Below are 12,956 nucleotides of genomic sequence, written 5' to 3'. Positions count from 1 at the left end.
AGCTTCTCTATCCCAAGTTGAACGTGCTGTTGTTCTGAGGATAGGTATTCCTGGTACACTGAAAGGGTCACCGGTAGCCACTTTGCACTTTTGAAAATCTGGGTACCCAGCATTGACAGTAAAGGGTAGCTTCAAACTAGCAGGTATAATGCCCTTTCAGTGCCCTTCCTAAAGCATACGCCTCAGTGAGCCAAAACACATGACTTCAGCCCATTGCAGCAATTTAATTTAATAAAATAAAATTATAAGAGCAAAATTACAATTCCAAAGTACCAAAACCTGCAACTGGCTCTTGGAGCAGAGCCTAGGGATCCAGGAGCAGAGAGGGTGGTGTCACTGGGCAGGGCTCTCCCATCCCCCTCCTCCAGCACAGCACCATCTTTCACGGACTCCTGGGAAAGCAGCACTTGGAGCCTACAACACTTGTGCTTTTCTCCCCAGAGTAAGAACTGTAGGTCTCTGGGAGGGAGTCTGCAAGGGTGGGCTACTCAGGGTAGGGGACGAGCACAGGTGAGGTGTTGGGGGAGTCCACAGGGCAAGACTTCGGGGAACGTGAGGGGGTGGGGGCTTTGGAAGGTGCTTCTGCCTTCTCTGCGCCCCTGCAAGCCGAGGACGGTCCTCAGAAGAATCCCTACTGGAGAACAGGGGACTTAAGGCAAAGGGGAAGGCTGCCTCTTGGACTCAACCCCAACTTGCAGAGCTGGTTGGAGATACTGAGGAAAAACCCTGCCTTCTGCCCTCGAGCCAACCGCCTCCGAAGTTACAGTAGGAGAGGAAAGTTGGGATGTTGAGGGTCTTGTTCCACTTCACCCCCTGGGCCCCTCAAACTTTCTGCACAGGAGACTCGACAGGCACAGCCTTCTTAACCCGTTGCTTTAGACGACCCCGGGCATAGACTCTGAGCAGGAGGGCGGCAAAGACCACAGCCACCCCCAGGCCCCCCACCACAGTGACCGTGTGGCCGTAGAGCAGGCAGGAGAGGAGGATGGCGAAGGCCTGGCGGAGGGTCATGATGATGGTGAAGATGGCAGCCCCAAACTGCCCGATGGTGTAGAAGATGAAGAGCTGACCGCATGCGGAGCAGACCGAGAGCAGCAGGGCATGTGCAGCAAATTCACTGTGTCGCCCCATGAAGCGCGTTCCCTCCAGGAGGGCCCCCTGCTCTAGCAGGGAGCCCACCGTGAAGAGGCAGGAGAAGAGGTTGACCCCGAACATCATCTGCACAGAAGACATCTTATAGGCAAACAGGGCGTCCTGCCAGTTTGAGGTGAAGCTGTCAAAGGCAATGTAGCCTGCCAGCAGGATGAGGCCTGCCAGCGTGGTGGCGGGGGAGCTGCGGGGCTCGGGGCCGCTGGACAGCAGAAACATGCTCACCCCGATGGAGATGAGGCCGGCTGTCAGGTATTCCCAGTGTTCGTAGCTGCGCCGAGACACCAACTTGCCCATCAGCATGACCGGGATCACCTTCGAGGCCTTGGCCAGCACCTGGGTGGGGAAGCTGACGAACTTGAGCGCTTCATACTGACACCAGCTGCTAAGCACATTTGACAGGCTGGCAAAGGAGTACCGGTACATGGGTGCCCCGTGGCGGGGCTGCTTGCAGAGGACGCAGTAGAGGCCGGCGACGATCAGTGCCAGCACTCGGTTCATGAGCACCAGGAACTGTGAGTCTGTGAAGCGCTCACCTGGCGACGTGGCAGTAGCCCCGTAGCTGCGGGTCATCACTCTTTCCTGCAGCACTCCCCAAGTCAGATAAGACACCTGGGGGGGCGGGGCGCGAGGCCCGGGGAGAAGACAAGCAAGGGAAGGGAAAGATGAGCAAAAAAGCATCTAGACAACCTCCCTCTTCCTCAGACGGCTCAATGATTTAAAGGACGGCGTACATATTTTGGTCCCTCTGTAGTAACTAGAAGTTTCCTCTCCCCTCCCAAGCCTGCATTCACCTCGGAGAGAATCAAGTGTGTGTGAAACACAACGACAAGTGCTTTAGGACTGTCCAGACCCTGTGTGCCCCACACAAGGTTATGTTAGAGCTCACTCCATCCCAGGTATCTTCCTATCTACTCTCAATTCAGGGAGTAAAAAGATGGGACACCTGTTCAGCATGCACAGAACTAGCAGTGCCCACTCCAAAGTGCCAAGAGCTCAGCATCCTAGCTCCTTCTCACATGGAGTGGGGGAAGGCTGAACGGCTTCCCCAAACTTCGATCAGTGGGTTAACATACACAAGACACATCATTGCAGGGGAAAGTGTAGTAACAGCCCAGAAGACATCACAGACAAGAGGAGAGAAAAGACAGCACGTCCTCCAACCACTTCTAAGATGATGATGGTACAGCGTGCCCCTGGGAGGAGGGGGCCACGTAACACACTAGGCCAGGAAACTGTTGGGACCGTGCAGTCCCTGTCCACCGGGACCCAACCCAGGAACAGAAGCAGAGCCCGTGGGCCTACCTACCTGGAGCCCCGCAGCACAGAAGAGCAGCTTCAGGGCTTGCCAAGTGGGAGTGGTCTCTGCCGGCTCCGTCCGGGAAGCCAGAGGAACCTCGTCAGAGGCCTTGGGCTCATTGCCAAACACACAAGTTTTCACCAGGGGGAAGCAGAGACCCCTGCCTAAAAAAGACACACGAGGTCAAGATCTCATCTTCTCTCCAGCACCTCGTCTTCCCCAGAGCAGCCAGCTACCCTGCTGTCAGGCCGGCAGGTCTCCCTCCCTCCCTTTCCAAGCCACATCCCTATCTGGACTGCTGCTCAGCACTCATAAAACGGACCGAGCACACTAACCCACCCTTTCCGCACACACCTGTCTCCAGGTAGTTCTTCCGCCTGAAGTACTGCACCATCAGGTAGCCGGGTACCATAAAGCTGGCATAGCCAGCAGCATTCACCAAAAAACGGAAGAACCATAGCTGCGTCCATGACTCTGGAGGGGCTTCGGGGGTCTCCCCACCTGCCCCCAGGGAGGGGAGCGCAGCCAGCACCACCACTGCCCACCACCTGCGGGACAGCGGACGTAAGGATTAGGGTGCAGAGCCTAGTGCACTCGGCCCTCCAGAGGGGACTACACTGGAGAAGGGCCCGGAGTCTCCCCGCCCCCCTCAGCTGCAGCCCAGCCCGGACAAAGAGCCTCTCTCTCTCCTGGGAGGGGGGGGGGCGGGGGCGGCGCGGGCCAGGCAGGGCTCCCTCCCTCCCCCGGGGCGGACCCGCCCCTCTGACCACACAGGTTCCCTCTGTTCCCTCCAGCGCTCGCCGGCCGCTCGGGCCACAGGCGGCGCCCCCTCCTCCCACCCCGCCCTCCAGGATCCGGGAGCGCCAGGGTTCCCAACTCCTCCGCCCGACACTCCCGGACCCTGGCCAGGAGCACAAATCCACGCCGCGCCCCCCTCTCCCTGCCGGCTCCCGGCCCCAGCGGTCGGCCGCCCAGCAGCTGGGACCCCACCCCGGCCCCTCCGTGCCCAGCAGCGGCAGTCACGTGGCCCGGGGGCTCGGTCACGTGGGCCCGCCGCTCCCCTAGCCCCCCACCTGGCGTCCATGGTCCGGGCCGCGTGGGGCGGAGGGGGGCCGGGGAATGCGGTCCCCGGGCCGCGCGCTCCCTCCGCTTCCGCCGCCGCCTCCAGCAGCGGCCAGTGAGCGACCGGCTAGCGGAAGTGCCCCGCTCTTCCCGCCCCCTCCCCGCGGCCGCCCCTCCGCCCCCAGCCGCGACCACGCAGCGCCCCGGGCCGCCGGCGGGCCACAGCGCCCCCGCGTGGCCCGGAGGGAGACGCGGCTCGGGAGCCGGGAGCAGTGCTGCCCCGGGAGGGGCGAGGGGCGAGGGGCGGGGGATGGGGAGGCGGGAAGCCCCCAGGCCGCGCACCCCCACCCCGCTTCGCCATCGCCCTTAGCCCTCACAACCAACCCGGGAGGTAGTGGTGCCCCCTGCCATCTTGGGACGGGGACATTGAGGTTCTGCGTCCCAAGCACTTCCTCTTACGTTACCCCTTTGCCGATTTCTGACAGGAAGATCTTCCTTTCTCCGCTGAGCTGCAGTTCTGTCCCCCAACAACCCATGACCTTCGAGGCTCTGCACGACCTGGCCCTTCCACCTCGCCCACTCACCCACCCTCTGCGGAGTCCCACTGGCCTGCCCTCGGGTCCTCTAGTTCACCAAAGGCCTGCCCCTGAACGCTCTCCCCACATCCCTTACTCATCCTTCTGTCCAGGCTGCGAGCACACGCCTCAGAGACCTCCCCTGACTAGCCGAAGTAAGGCCCTCCACCAGCTTGGGTTCTCCTCACTTTACTTTTCCTTCACAGCATCCACTGCAACTTGTAATTACATATTTATTTGGATGTTTATGATTTTAATGGCTGTCTCATTCACTAGACTATAAGATCCAAGTGGCCGGAGACCGTGTTGGTTTATTCCCCCATACCCATATTGCCCATATTCACCTAACAAGGACTTCAAACTTGTGGAATGAAAGGAAAAACATACAAAGCCATAGCTCCCTTTTGTTACCCTCCATAGGCTCACTCTTCTCTCTGGGCTCCTCCAGGGCAGCGATGAGCACCCCCCTCCCGCAGCAGGGGGCGGGGATCTTCTCATTTCACCTCCTCTTTATCCCTCTGTTTCCACAGAAGGGCAAGGGTTTGTAATGGACAGAGAGGCCTGAGGACTGTTAGCGACCCCCCCAACTCCCCTCCCCCCCCCCCCCCCCCCCCCCCCCCCCCGCACCTAGCAAGGTCCTACCCTGCTCAGGTGGCAATTTCCTTCTCTCTGTCTCTACCATAAAGCCACAAGGCAGGCCTACCTAAAAATCCCCAATGTACATGGACATGCACATGCACAAAACAACGCTGGGGGGAAACTTTTTAAAGGTCTCTGCTGTTTTAGTGTCATGTTATTGAAACTTCCCCTTCCCCAAAGGCTCAGTTCAGGGCCTTCTGTGTGAAGTCTTTAAACAACAGTGTTTAAGAGTCCTCAACAGCAGTGAGATGAAACCCCTCAGGGTCCTGCTTGCTGATTTCAGTTTCTCTCCTCACTCGGGAGAGTCCATGTTTTCCTACTGGTTGGCAGTTTCAGGCTGACTGGACATGGGTAGAAACAAGAGCCCCCGCCATCTTCTAGAGTCAAACAGGCTTCGCCCAGGATACCCGGGGCTTTGGGAGTCTTCAAGAATCTCCGTCCACCTAGGAAGGTCTTCCTTCCAGACTGGCCTTCTCTCACTTGTGATCCCTCCTCTCAGCTCAGGACTGTGCTGGCCCCAGGCTGTGGCCTCAGCAGTCCCCAGGACACCAGGAGGGCACATTGTCTGGGCCCAAACTGCAGCAGCTATGGCTCCAGCTTCCATATGGGAAGAGATGGAGTCTCCGGGGCCCCAGACTCTGCCCTGGCTTCAGTCAGCACACAGCAGTGGCTTCCCAGAGATCTTCAGGTCATCAAAGGGCAAAAGAGCAAAGGGCTGAGAAAGAGAATGGAGAGAAGCAAGATCAGGGCCCATGGGGAAAAGGCAGCAGTGGAGGAAGGGAGCTGGGGAGACAGATTGGGTCTTTTCCCCTCCACCAAATGACAGCTGAAGGACATCGGGGAACAAATCTTCCTACTTCCTACTAATTCCCCAAATAGAGGCCCCTCTGGGCTAGGCAGAGCCCTGAAGCCTTAAACAAGCCCTCACTCTCTAAGATAATGTCAGGATAGCAGAGCTAACCAGGACCCCAGACATGATCTAGCCCGTAGGTCTGGAGGGATTTTTGGCAATGGGGTGGAGTACTTATGAAACATTTTGAATATTCTTTTAAGTAAGCTCTAGGCCCAACGTGAGGCTTGAACTCATGACCCTGAGATCAAGAGTCACATGCTCGACTGACTGAGCCAGCTGGGCACCCCCGAATACTTTTTTACACTGAACATTTTAAAATGGAAAGACTGTACAGGAAATCTAGGTTTTAAGGGGCCACCCCTCCCCAGGGGCCACCTCCTGCCCTGGGCTCCCCTAACCTTTCTCTTAAAAAACTCCAAGACTTGGAAGTGCTGGGCCCACATTCCTCCTCTGCGACTATCTGCTGAAGCCAAGTAGAGTGACGCTTGGGCATAGACTCTGATCTCCCACAGGCCCCACCACTCTGTCTTATACCTAGTTGGCCTCACTGATCCTGTTAGAGTCCAAGTTTGAGCTCCCTGGTCTTGACCAACTAAGAAGACAGGCTGAGGGAGGGGCAGAGGCTTGCCCCAGGTCCCACAGTTGGGGAGTGGCAGAGTCGTGGATTGTGGATGACACCCCGGAATCCCGACTCCTTGGCCCTTTCAGCTGTTACAGCGCCTGCCTCTGCTATGGGTGTGGGAGGTCCTGCAGAGCAGAGCCGAGCCTGTGCCCCTTACATCCTCAGCCAGGTCCTGGGGAGTCTCGTCCTCCACGTTCCGCAGCAGGGAGTCGGCGCCTGCCTCGCACAGAGTGGATGAGATGCTGCTGAGGCCCCGACCCGCCGCAAGGTGCAGGGGTGTGCACCCGTTGAGCATGCGGGCGTCTACCCGGGCACCAGCCTGGAGCAGGAACTGCACCAGACCCCGCTCCTGGGTCTCCACAGCCAGGTGCAGCGCGGTCTTTCCACTCGTGCCCTCCTGGAGGGGAATAAGGAGGTCAGCCAAGGGGCCTCAAGCCGCATCCTGCTGGGCCCGGGGCCCTGGATAAGGAGGTGAGTGCCACCACTTCTGACTGCTGGGCAGGGGAGCCGGGGCTGGATCAGGCGGTGGGGCAGGCCCCGGGCTGGGTCCCGACTGGCCCCCTCACCTGCGTGTCAATGTCAGCTCCGTTCTGAAGCAGCAGCTGCATGAGCGGCCGGTTCCTCTGCAGGGTGGCGATGTGGAGACAGGCCAGACCTGGGATGGGGTGAGGGTGGGGGCTGCTCATCTGCATCCAGCAACTCTCTCTCCCCCGCTTTCAGGGACCTCCCTGCCCCTCAGCCCCAAGGGACTTACTGCCCACTCAGTGCCTCTGATCACAGGACTGTTATAACACAAACCCAAAAAACCCCCTCAAAAGTCTGAGGGAAAAGGAACTCAAAGTTTCCACCTTTTCAGAGTCATGTTATTGAAACTTTCATGCTTCAGGGGTTAGGTGGCTGAGTGACACCCCACATACAAGCGCACCCTCCCCCCCATACCCCTCCCCCATTCTCTCTCTCCCTCCGCCCCCCACCTCTCTCAAACTCTACCCGCCTTCACGCCCTGTGGCAAAACCACCTTCTTCACAGCTCTCCAGGATCCCCAGGCCCCAGCCCCTCCCCAGGGGCCACCTCCTGCCCTGGGCTCCCCTAACCTTTCTGCTGACTCCTTTCTGGCGTGGAACCCCCTCTGCCTCCAGACCTAGATTCAAAGTGACCTCCCTCACCTCCTTCAAGTCTCTGCTCAAATGTCCCTGCTCCCTGAGGGTTTCCTTGGCCATTCTCTTTCAAAATCACACCCACCCGCAACCCTGCCGTTCTAGTTCTCGCTCTGCTCTACTTTTCCCACAGGACTTCCTGCTTGCTAACCTGCTAGAGAACTCCCTGCTTAGCCTTACTGCTGGCCTCCATCATTCTCTGTTTTGTTCACAGATGCAAGTCCGGCTCCCAGAATAATGTCTGGCACATAGGAGGCCCTCAGTACGTTTTTGTTACGTGAATTAATGAGTTCATCTAATCTCTGTTAAACTAAATACCTCGAGGGCAAGGTTTGGCTCTCTCTTTTGCACACAGCAGGCTCTCAGTAAATTCTCAAATTCATTCATTCATTCATTCATGCATCCATTCATTCAGCAAAGATGTACCGAGTACCTACGTGCTTGGAACTGGTCCCTCTCCGGCCCCTTCTCATCCCACGGGCCCTGAGGCCGCCCATACCTTGCCAGTTTTGCAGCTGGAGGTCCAGGGAGTGGGGTGGTCCTCGGCCTGGCTCTGGCCGCCCCTCCAGCAGGCAGCGGGCACAGGCCAGGTGCTGGCGCTGACAGGCCACATGCAAGGCCGTGTCCCCGTGTCGATCCTGTAGCACCCGACTGGCCCCCTTCAGCACCAGGGCCCGCACGGCACCGGGCTGGTCCAGATGTACAGCCAGATGGAGTGCTGTCTGTAGGCACAAAGGGGCCCGGGGCTACTCCAGCGTGCTCTTCCCTCTGGGAACGTGCTAGGGCGGACCCAGGAATTACGAGCTGCCAGAACCTTCTTTGAGGGCAGCTTAGAAAGGCTGTGGCCCTGGTCTTCCAAGGAAACGCTGCTAAACCCTTCCCTCTGTCACTGCCCCCGAAGCTCTTGGGACCCCCATTTCTGGAGGCAGGGTGAGGGAAGTGGGCCCCTCTCTTCTTGCAGGTCCCCACAGCCCCTGGAGAAAGGACAGATGGCGGCGGGGTCTACCCCCTCCCCCTCTGGGGAGACCTCTGCTATCCCCAGGGGCCAGGTGACAAGGAAAGGTTGGAGGGAGGAAAGACAGAGGTACCAGGCAGCCTCCACCTGGCGTACTCCTCTTTTAAAAGGCTCCACGCAGATGCCTCCTCCTGAATTCAGCTTTCCCTGGCTGCCCCCACAGACACTGGGTCCCACAGTAGCTGGTATGTGTCTCTATCACAGTTCTTGTCACCGTGCTCTGTAACTAGGTGTTGACATGAGCCCCCTCGCCCAGGGGGCAGAGGCTGTGTCTTACTCCGATCTGTATCACCAGCTTCTATCCCGGTGCCTGTCGTCCGGTTTCCGGAGTTTGCAGCCCACTGTGGCTGCTAGGAATGGGGCAGGTGTAGGGACCTGGGCAGAGCCCACCCTCTCCCCCCACCCACCTGGTAGAGGTTGTTCTGAATGTCCAGGACCTCCTGGGGCAGCAAAGCCAGACAGCACAGCAGCACAGCTGGGGCCTCGTGAATCACCGCCAGGTGGACAAGCCTGGGAGGGGGAGGCAGCAGGAACAGGGATTAGTGTCAGGGCTCGGGCCCTAGACGGTGAGCTAGGGTCCTGGGGTCCTGGGGTTAGAAGGAAGAACACATCAATCTCTAAGAAGCCGTTCACAGGGTAGGTAGGTGTAGGAAGTGAGAGTTCGGGCCAGGAAGTGAGGGTTGGTGAGGGAAGCCAGGATCCTGGGGCTGCGAGCTCCAAGTTCCCATCTCTGGCCTTCAGGAGGGCCTTGGCAGAGTGGGAGAGTGGGCAGGGTGCTGATGGGACAAGGTCCTTCCTGTTCGGCCTGCCCACACCCCACTCCCCTCTGGCCCCGGGGCCCTGGCAGGCCGGCTAGAGCTCAAAGCCAAACTGAAAGCTGCCGGGGTAGCACAGAGGTGGTTTCCGGGCCCGAGCTCCCCACCTCCACCAACCCCAACAGGGAGGACTCAGAGGGCAGGAGTGGGGTTACCCCCACTCGCAGCGACTCAATGTTACACATTCCAGGGCAGAGAAAACAGAAGCTCTTGGAAGAGGAGCCAGGAGCCAGCGAGGCATCCTGTTCTGCTGCCCTTCACAGGGGAATGGAGGGGGTCAGTCTTCAGACAGCGCAGACGGGGTGGGGCCTGACCAGAGGCCCTCCACTCAGCCTCCACTTCCAAGGGGAGGTCTGTGCAGTGCAGAAAACGTGCGGCTCTTGGGGGCCAAAGAGCCTTAGCCTCTTGCTAAGGTGGGAGGGGGCAGCTGGGAAGGGAAGTTCCAGTCCTGGGGTTTCCCCACATCAGGTGGGGAAAACGAAAGCCAGAGCTGGAGGGTCTAGGCCGGGACAGCTGCCTTGGGGCATTAACTGCCCTGAGGGGTAGTTTGGGTAAAGGCATATCTGGGCTGGGGAGGGGGCTGCTCAGGCAGGAGGGGGGCAGGCTTGGTGGCGGGCGGCAGGAGAGAGTGACGGAGGGAGGGCGGGAGGAACCGCTCTGGAAATCCCCTCGGCCAGAGCCTGTTCTCTAGGTCACATTCCTGCAGCCACCTCCCTTTCTCCCTGTCTCCCCTCCTCCCACTTCCTCTTCCCACTTCCATAAGTCCTATAGGCCAGACACCCTTGAGGGAAGAGAGTGCCCCCTCCCCTCTAGGGACCTCCTGGGGAGTCTTGACACCTCTTCTCCACCCACCCACCCCAACTCCACAGTCTAGACACAACACCTGTCTCTAACTAGGTAACGGCTGCACACAGAGAGAGAGGCTAACAAAGGACAGCAGTGTCAGAAGACTTCAATCCCTAGGTCAAAGGCCAGTCATAGGTATTCCACATGGAGCCCCCCCAAATCTTGATTCTGGGCCTGAGGGCTGCTGATCTGGGCAGGTCACAAAAAGGCCTGGGGTCATTCCTCTCCCACCCACCGGGTCCACAGGCTATCTTTGTCAAAGGCAACCCAGGATTAGGACCCTCCCATCTACAAAAAGCAGGTCAGGACAGACACCTCCGGCCTCCTCTACCTTCCCCACCCCCACTCATTCCAGCATCCCCGATCTGGGACCCCAGCCCACTCCACTCTGTTTCTCGCCTCCAAATCCTCACCTGACAGTGTTTCTTCTTCCTAAGGGGCAAATCTTCAGCTGGCCAGTCCCTCCCACACAAACTGCTTCTTACTTCAACTGCCTGCCCCCCAGCCCAGTCCCCACCAAACTTCACCTGGGCCTGGGGGAGGAAGAGTAAAGTAAAGGGATCAGACAGGACAGTGAGGGGGACTTGGGGGGCTCAGGAGGTGGAGGGTGTCCGTAAAGCTGACTCCAGCCCTCACTTCCCCTTTTGCAGCAGAGAAGGAAGTAAGCTGGGCAGCCAGCCGCCTGTCTGTCTGCTGGGGCAAGAGTGCCCCAGCCTGGCTCACCCCCTCTTTCTTAGGGCTAGCCTCAGCTCTGCACCCTGGCAGTACCCACATCCTTTGCTTCCTGACCCCCACTGGCAATCTGTAATTGGCACCTTTTGTTCCTTGAGACAGGGTATTCTGAGGTCAGGGGCTGGGAATCCCAGATAGTGAGCAAACAAGGATGCCCTCTCCCCCAGCGAGAAAAAAAAAAAAAACACAAAAAAACCCTGGACTGGTCAGGGGAATTTTCCCTTCCAAGGGTGGGTCATTGGTAGCTTTCCAAGCTGCTAGCTGGGGTTCCAGGTGTCTGGTAAGGGCCCTGTCAGCTCTGCCCACCTCCCTAAGGGAGGGCAGAGAGATGATGCCAGGGCCTCTGGTCCGGGTCTGGCCAGAGCTCAAAAGTGGGCTGAGAGTGAAGTCTGGAGTTTGGAAGAGAGAGTGGGGACTGCCCCTTCCAGCGCGGGTGTCTTGAGGGATCCTCACAGAGTGGGTTCCCGGCCTGTTGAAGATCCTGGCGGGCCGGGAGTTAGCATCAATTGGAAGGGGTCCCTGTCTCACCCTAGACCCCATACTCACGTGTCTCCATCTTCAGAGATGTAAGTGAGCGCTTCCAGCTGCTGAGGGCTCAGCGCCCCCGCGGCGGCGAGCGGCGAGCGTGGGGCTGGGTTCTCGGTCTCCGTGCCCCCCAACAAGGGCAGGGGCTCGGTGAGCGACGAGGAACCATAGGTGGAGTCAGCTCGCTCCCCATCTGTGTCTTCCTTCTGTGGCTCCTCGGCTGTTCCCGGAGGATGAGTCCAGGGCTGGGGGCCGCCGCCATCCGAGAGCCCAGAGGCTGGGGTCGGGGTGGGCTCGGGCAGGGAGCGCAGAGAGCGCAGAGACTCGATGCCCGAGTCATACTGGCTCTCATCTGTCTCGTCCGGCCCCTTCCGCGCCTCCGACATGCCAGCGGTGCCGGCCCGCGGGGGCCAGGTCCGAGTAGGATCCGGCTCCGGGCTCCGCCGCGCCGCCTTTCCGGGTTGCAGGTCCGCCCTGCAGAGCTGGCGCCCGGCCGGGAGTGGCCTCCTTCCCGGGCTGCGGGAGCCCCAGGGGTCGGCGAGAAGCGGAGGCGAGCCTCGGAGCGGGGGAGGCTTCCACGGCAGCGGCTACTCCGGGCAGCTGGACTGCCCAGTCGGACTCGCTCGCTCGCCCCGCCCCTCAGGCCCCGCCCCCGACAGGCGCTTCCGGACCGAGGCCCCGCCCTCCGGAATCCCCCTTACCCCGCCCTCTGGGTTGGCTTCGAGTCAGGGGTTACCCGGTCCTGAGTCACTCATGCGTTAATTCACCCACTCATTCATTCATTCATTCACCCATTCATTCATTCATTCATTCATCCATCCATGCATTCATATTTTTCTGTTCCTTCTTTGCATTCATTAATTTCATGCATTTTCTTTCCTTCCTTCCTTCCTTTCTTCCATTTCTTCATTTTTTCCATTCATTCATTCGTTTTTATTTTTATTTTATTTTTAAGATTTTATTTATTTATTCATGAGAGAGAGAGAGAGAGAGAGGCAGAGGGAGAAGCAGGCTCCCCGCTGAACAGGGAGTCCGATGCGGGACTCGATTCCAAGACCCTGGGATCACGACCTGAGCCGAAGGCAGACGCTTAACCATCTGAGCCACCCAGGCGCCCTATTTTTTATTTTTTTAAATATTTTTTTAAAAAGATTTTATTTATTTATTTGACAGAGAGATACACAGCGAGAGAGGGAACACAAGCAGTGGGAGTGGGAGAGGGAGAAGCAGGCTTCCCGCGGAGCAGGGAGCCTGATGTGGGGCTCGATCCCAGGACCCTGGGATCATGACCTGAGCCGAAGGCAGACGCTTAACGACTGAGCCACCCAGGCGCCCCTATTTTTTAAAATATTTTTATTTATTTATTTGACACAGAGAGAGAGAGCACGCATAAGCAGGGGGAGAGGGAGAGGGAGAAGCAGACTCCCCATCCAGCAGGGAGCCCAAATGGGGGCTTGATTCCAGGACCCCGGGATCATGACTTGAGCCGAAGGCAGCCGCTTAGGCGACTGAACCGCCCAGGCGCCCCTTTTCGTTTGTTTTTTTTTTTTTTTTAAAGATTTTATTTATTTATTTGACAGAGAGACACATAGCGAGAGAGGGAACACAAGCAGGGGGAAGGTCAGAGGGAGAAGCAGGCTTCCCGCTGAGCAGGGAGCCCGATGCG

At 58.6% G+C, this 12,956-nt stretch overlaps 2 protein-coding genes across 4 annotated transcripts; both read right to left on the bottom strand.

Moving 5' to 3' along the window:
- Positions 1-209: 209 nt before the first annotated feature.
- Positions 210-3,649, bottom strand: SLC35B2 (solute carrier family 35 member B2). Of its 3 annotated transcripts, none has more exons than XM_032409738.1 (4): positions 3,523-3,649; positions 2,804-2,997; positions 2,459-2,613; positions 210-1,761 (listed from the first exon to the last, which is right to left on the bottom strand). In XM_032409738.1, the coding sequence occupies exons 1-4, from the start codon at positions 3,531-3,533 to the stop codon at positions 823-825; spliced, it is 1,299 nt and encodes a 432-aa protein (XP_032265629.1). In that variant the 5' UTR covers positions 3,534-3,649; the 3' UTR covers positions 210-822. The 3 variants fall into 3 exon arrangements, with proteins under 3 accessions (XP_032265629.1, XP_032265631.1, XP_032265630.1); XM_032409740.1 differs by lacking the exon at positions 3,523-3,649 and adding an exon at positions 3,440-3,448; XM_032409739.1 differs by lacking the exon at positions 3,523-3,649 and adding an exon at positions 3,350-3,423.
- A 1,086-nt stretch (positions 3,650-4,735) lies between these two features.
- Positions 4,736-11,913, bottom strand: NFKBIE (NFKB inhibitor epsilon). Its single transcript, XM_032409736.1, has 6 exons — positions 11,312-11,913; positions 8,780-8,882; positions 7,857-8,079; positions 6,767-6,855; positions 6,358-6,597; positions 4,736-5,440 (listed from the first exon to the last, which is right to left on the bottom strand). Exons 1-6 carry the CDS (start codon positions 11,674-11,676, stop codon positions 5,375-5,377), a joined length of 1,086 nt encoding a protein of 361 aa, XP_032265627.1. The 5' UTR covers positions 11,677-11,913; the 3' UTR covers positions 4,736-5,374.
- Between the last annotated feature and the right edge of the window lie 1,043 nt (positions 11,914-12,956).

The sequence above is a fragment of the Phoca vitulina genome, unplaced genomic scaffold (assembly GCF_004348235.1).
Source record: "Phoca vitulina isolate PV1807 unplaced genomic scaffold, GSC_HSeal_1.0 scaffold11, whole genome shotgun sequence".
NCBI lineage: Eukaryota > Metazoa > Chordata > Mammalia > Carnivora > Phocidae > Phoca > Phoca vitulina.
This window is presented reverse-complemented; position numbering and strand designations above follow the sequence as displayed.

Excerpts from the sequence above, each read along its gene's own strand:
- NFKBIE (XM_032409736.1), bottom strand. The coding sequence starts at position 11,676 with ATGTCGGAGGCGCGGAAGGGGCCGGACGAGACAGATGAGAGCCAGTAT. Across the intron at positions 8,883-11,311 it reads ATCTCTGAAGATGGAGACAC|GCTTGTCCACCTGGCGGTGA; the intron begins GTGAGTATGGGG and ends TCCCCCTCCCAG. Across the intron at positions 6,598-6,766 it reads GAGCTGACATTGACACGCAG|GAGGGCACGAGTGGAAAGAC; the intron begins GTGAGGGGGCCA and ends ATTCCCCTCCAG.
- SLC35B2 (XM_032409738.1), bottom strand. Across the intron at positions 2,614-2,803 it reads GAAGAACTACCTGGAGACAG|GCAGGGGTCTCTGCTTCCCC; the intron begins GTGTGTGCGGAA and ends TGTCTTTTTTAG. Across the intron at positions 1,762-2,458 it reads TCTGTGCTGCGGGGCTCCAG|GTGTCTTATCTGACTTGGGG; the intron begins GTAGGTAGGCCC and ends CCGCCCCCCCAG.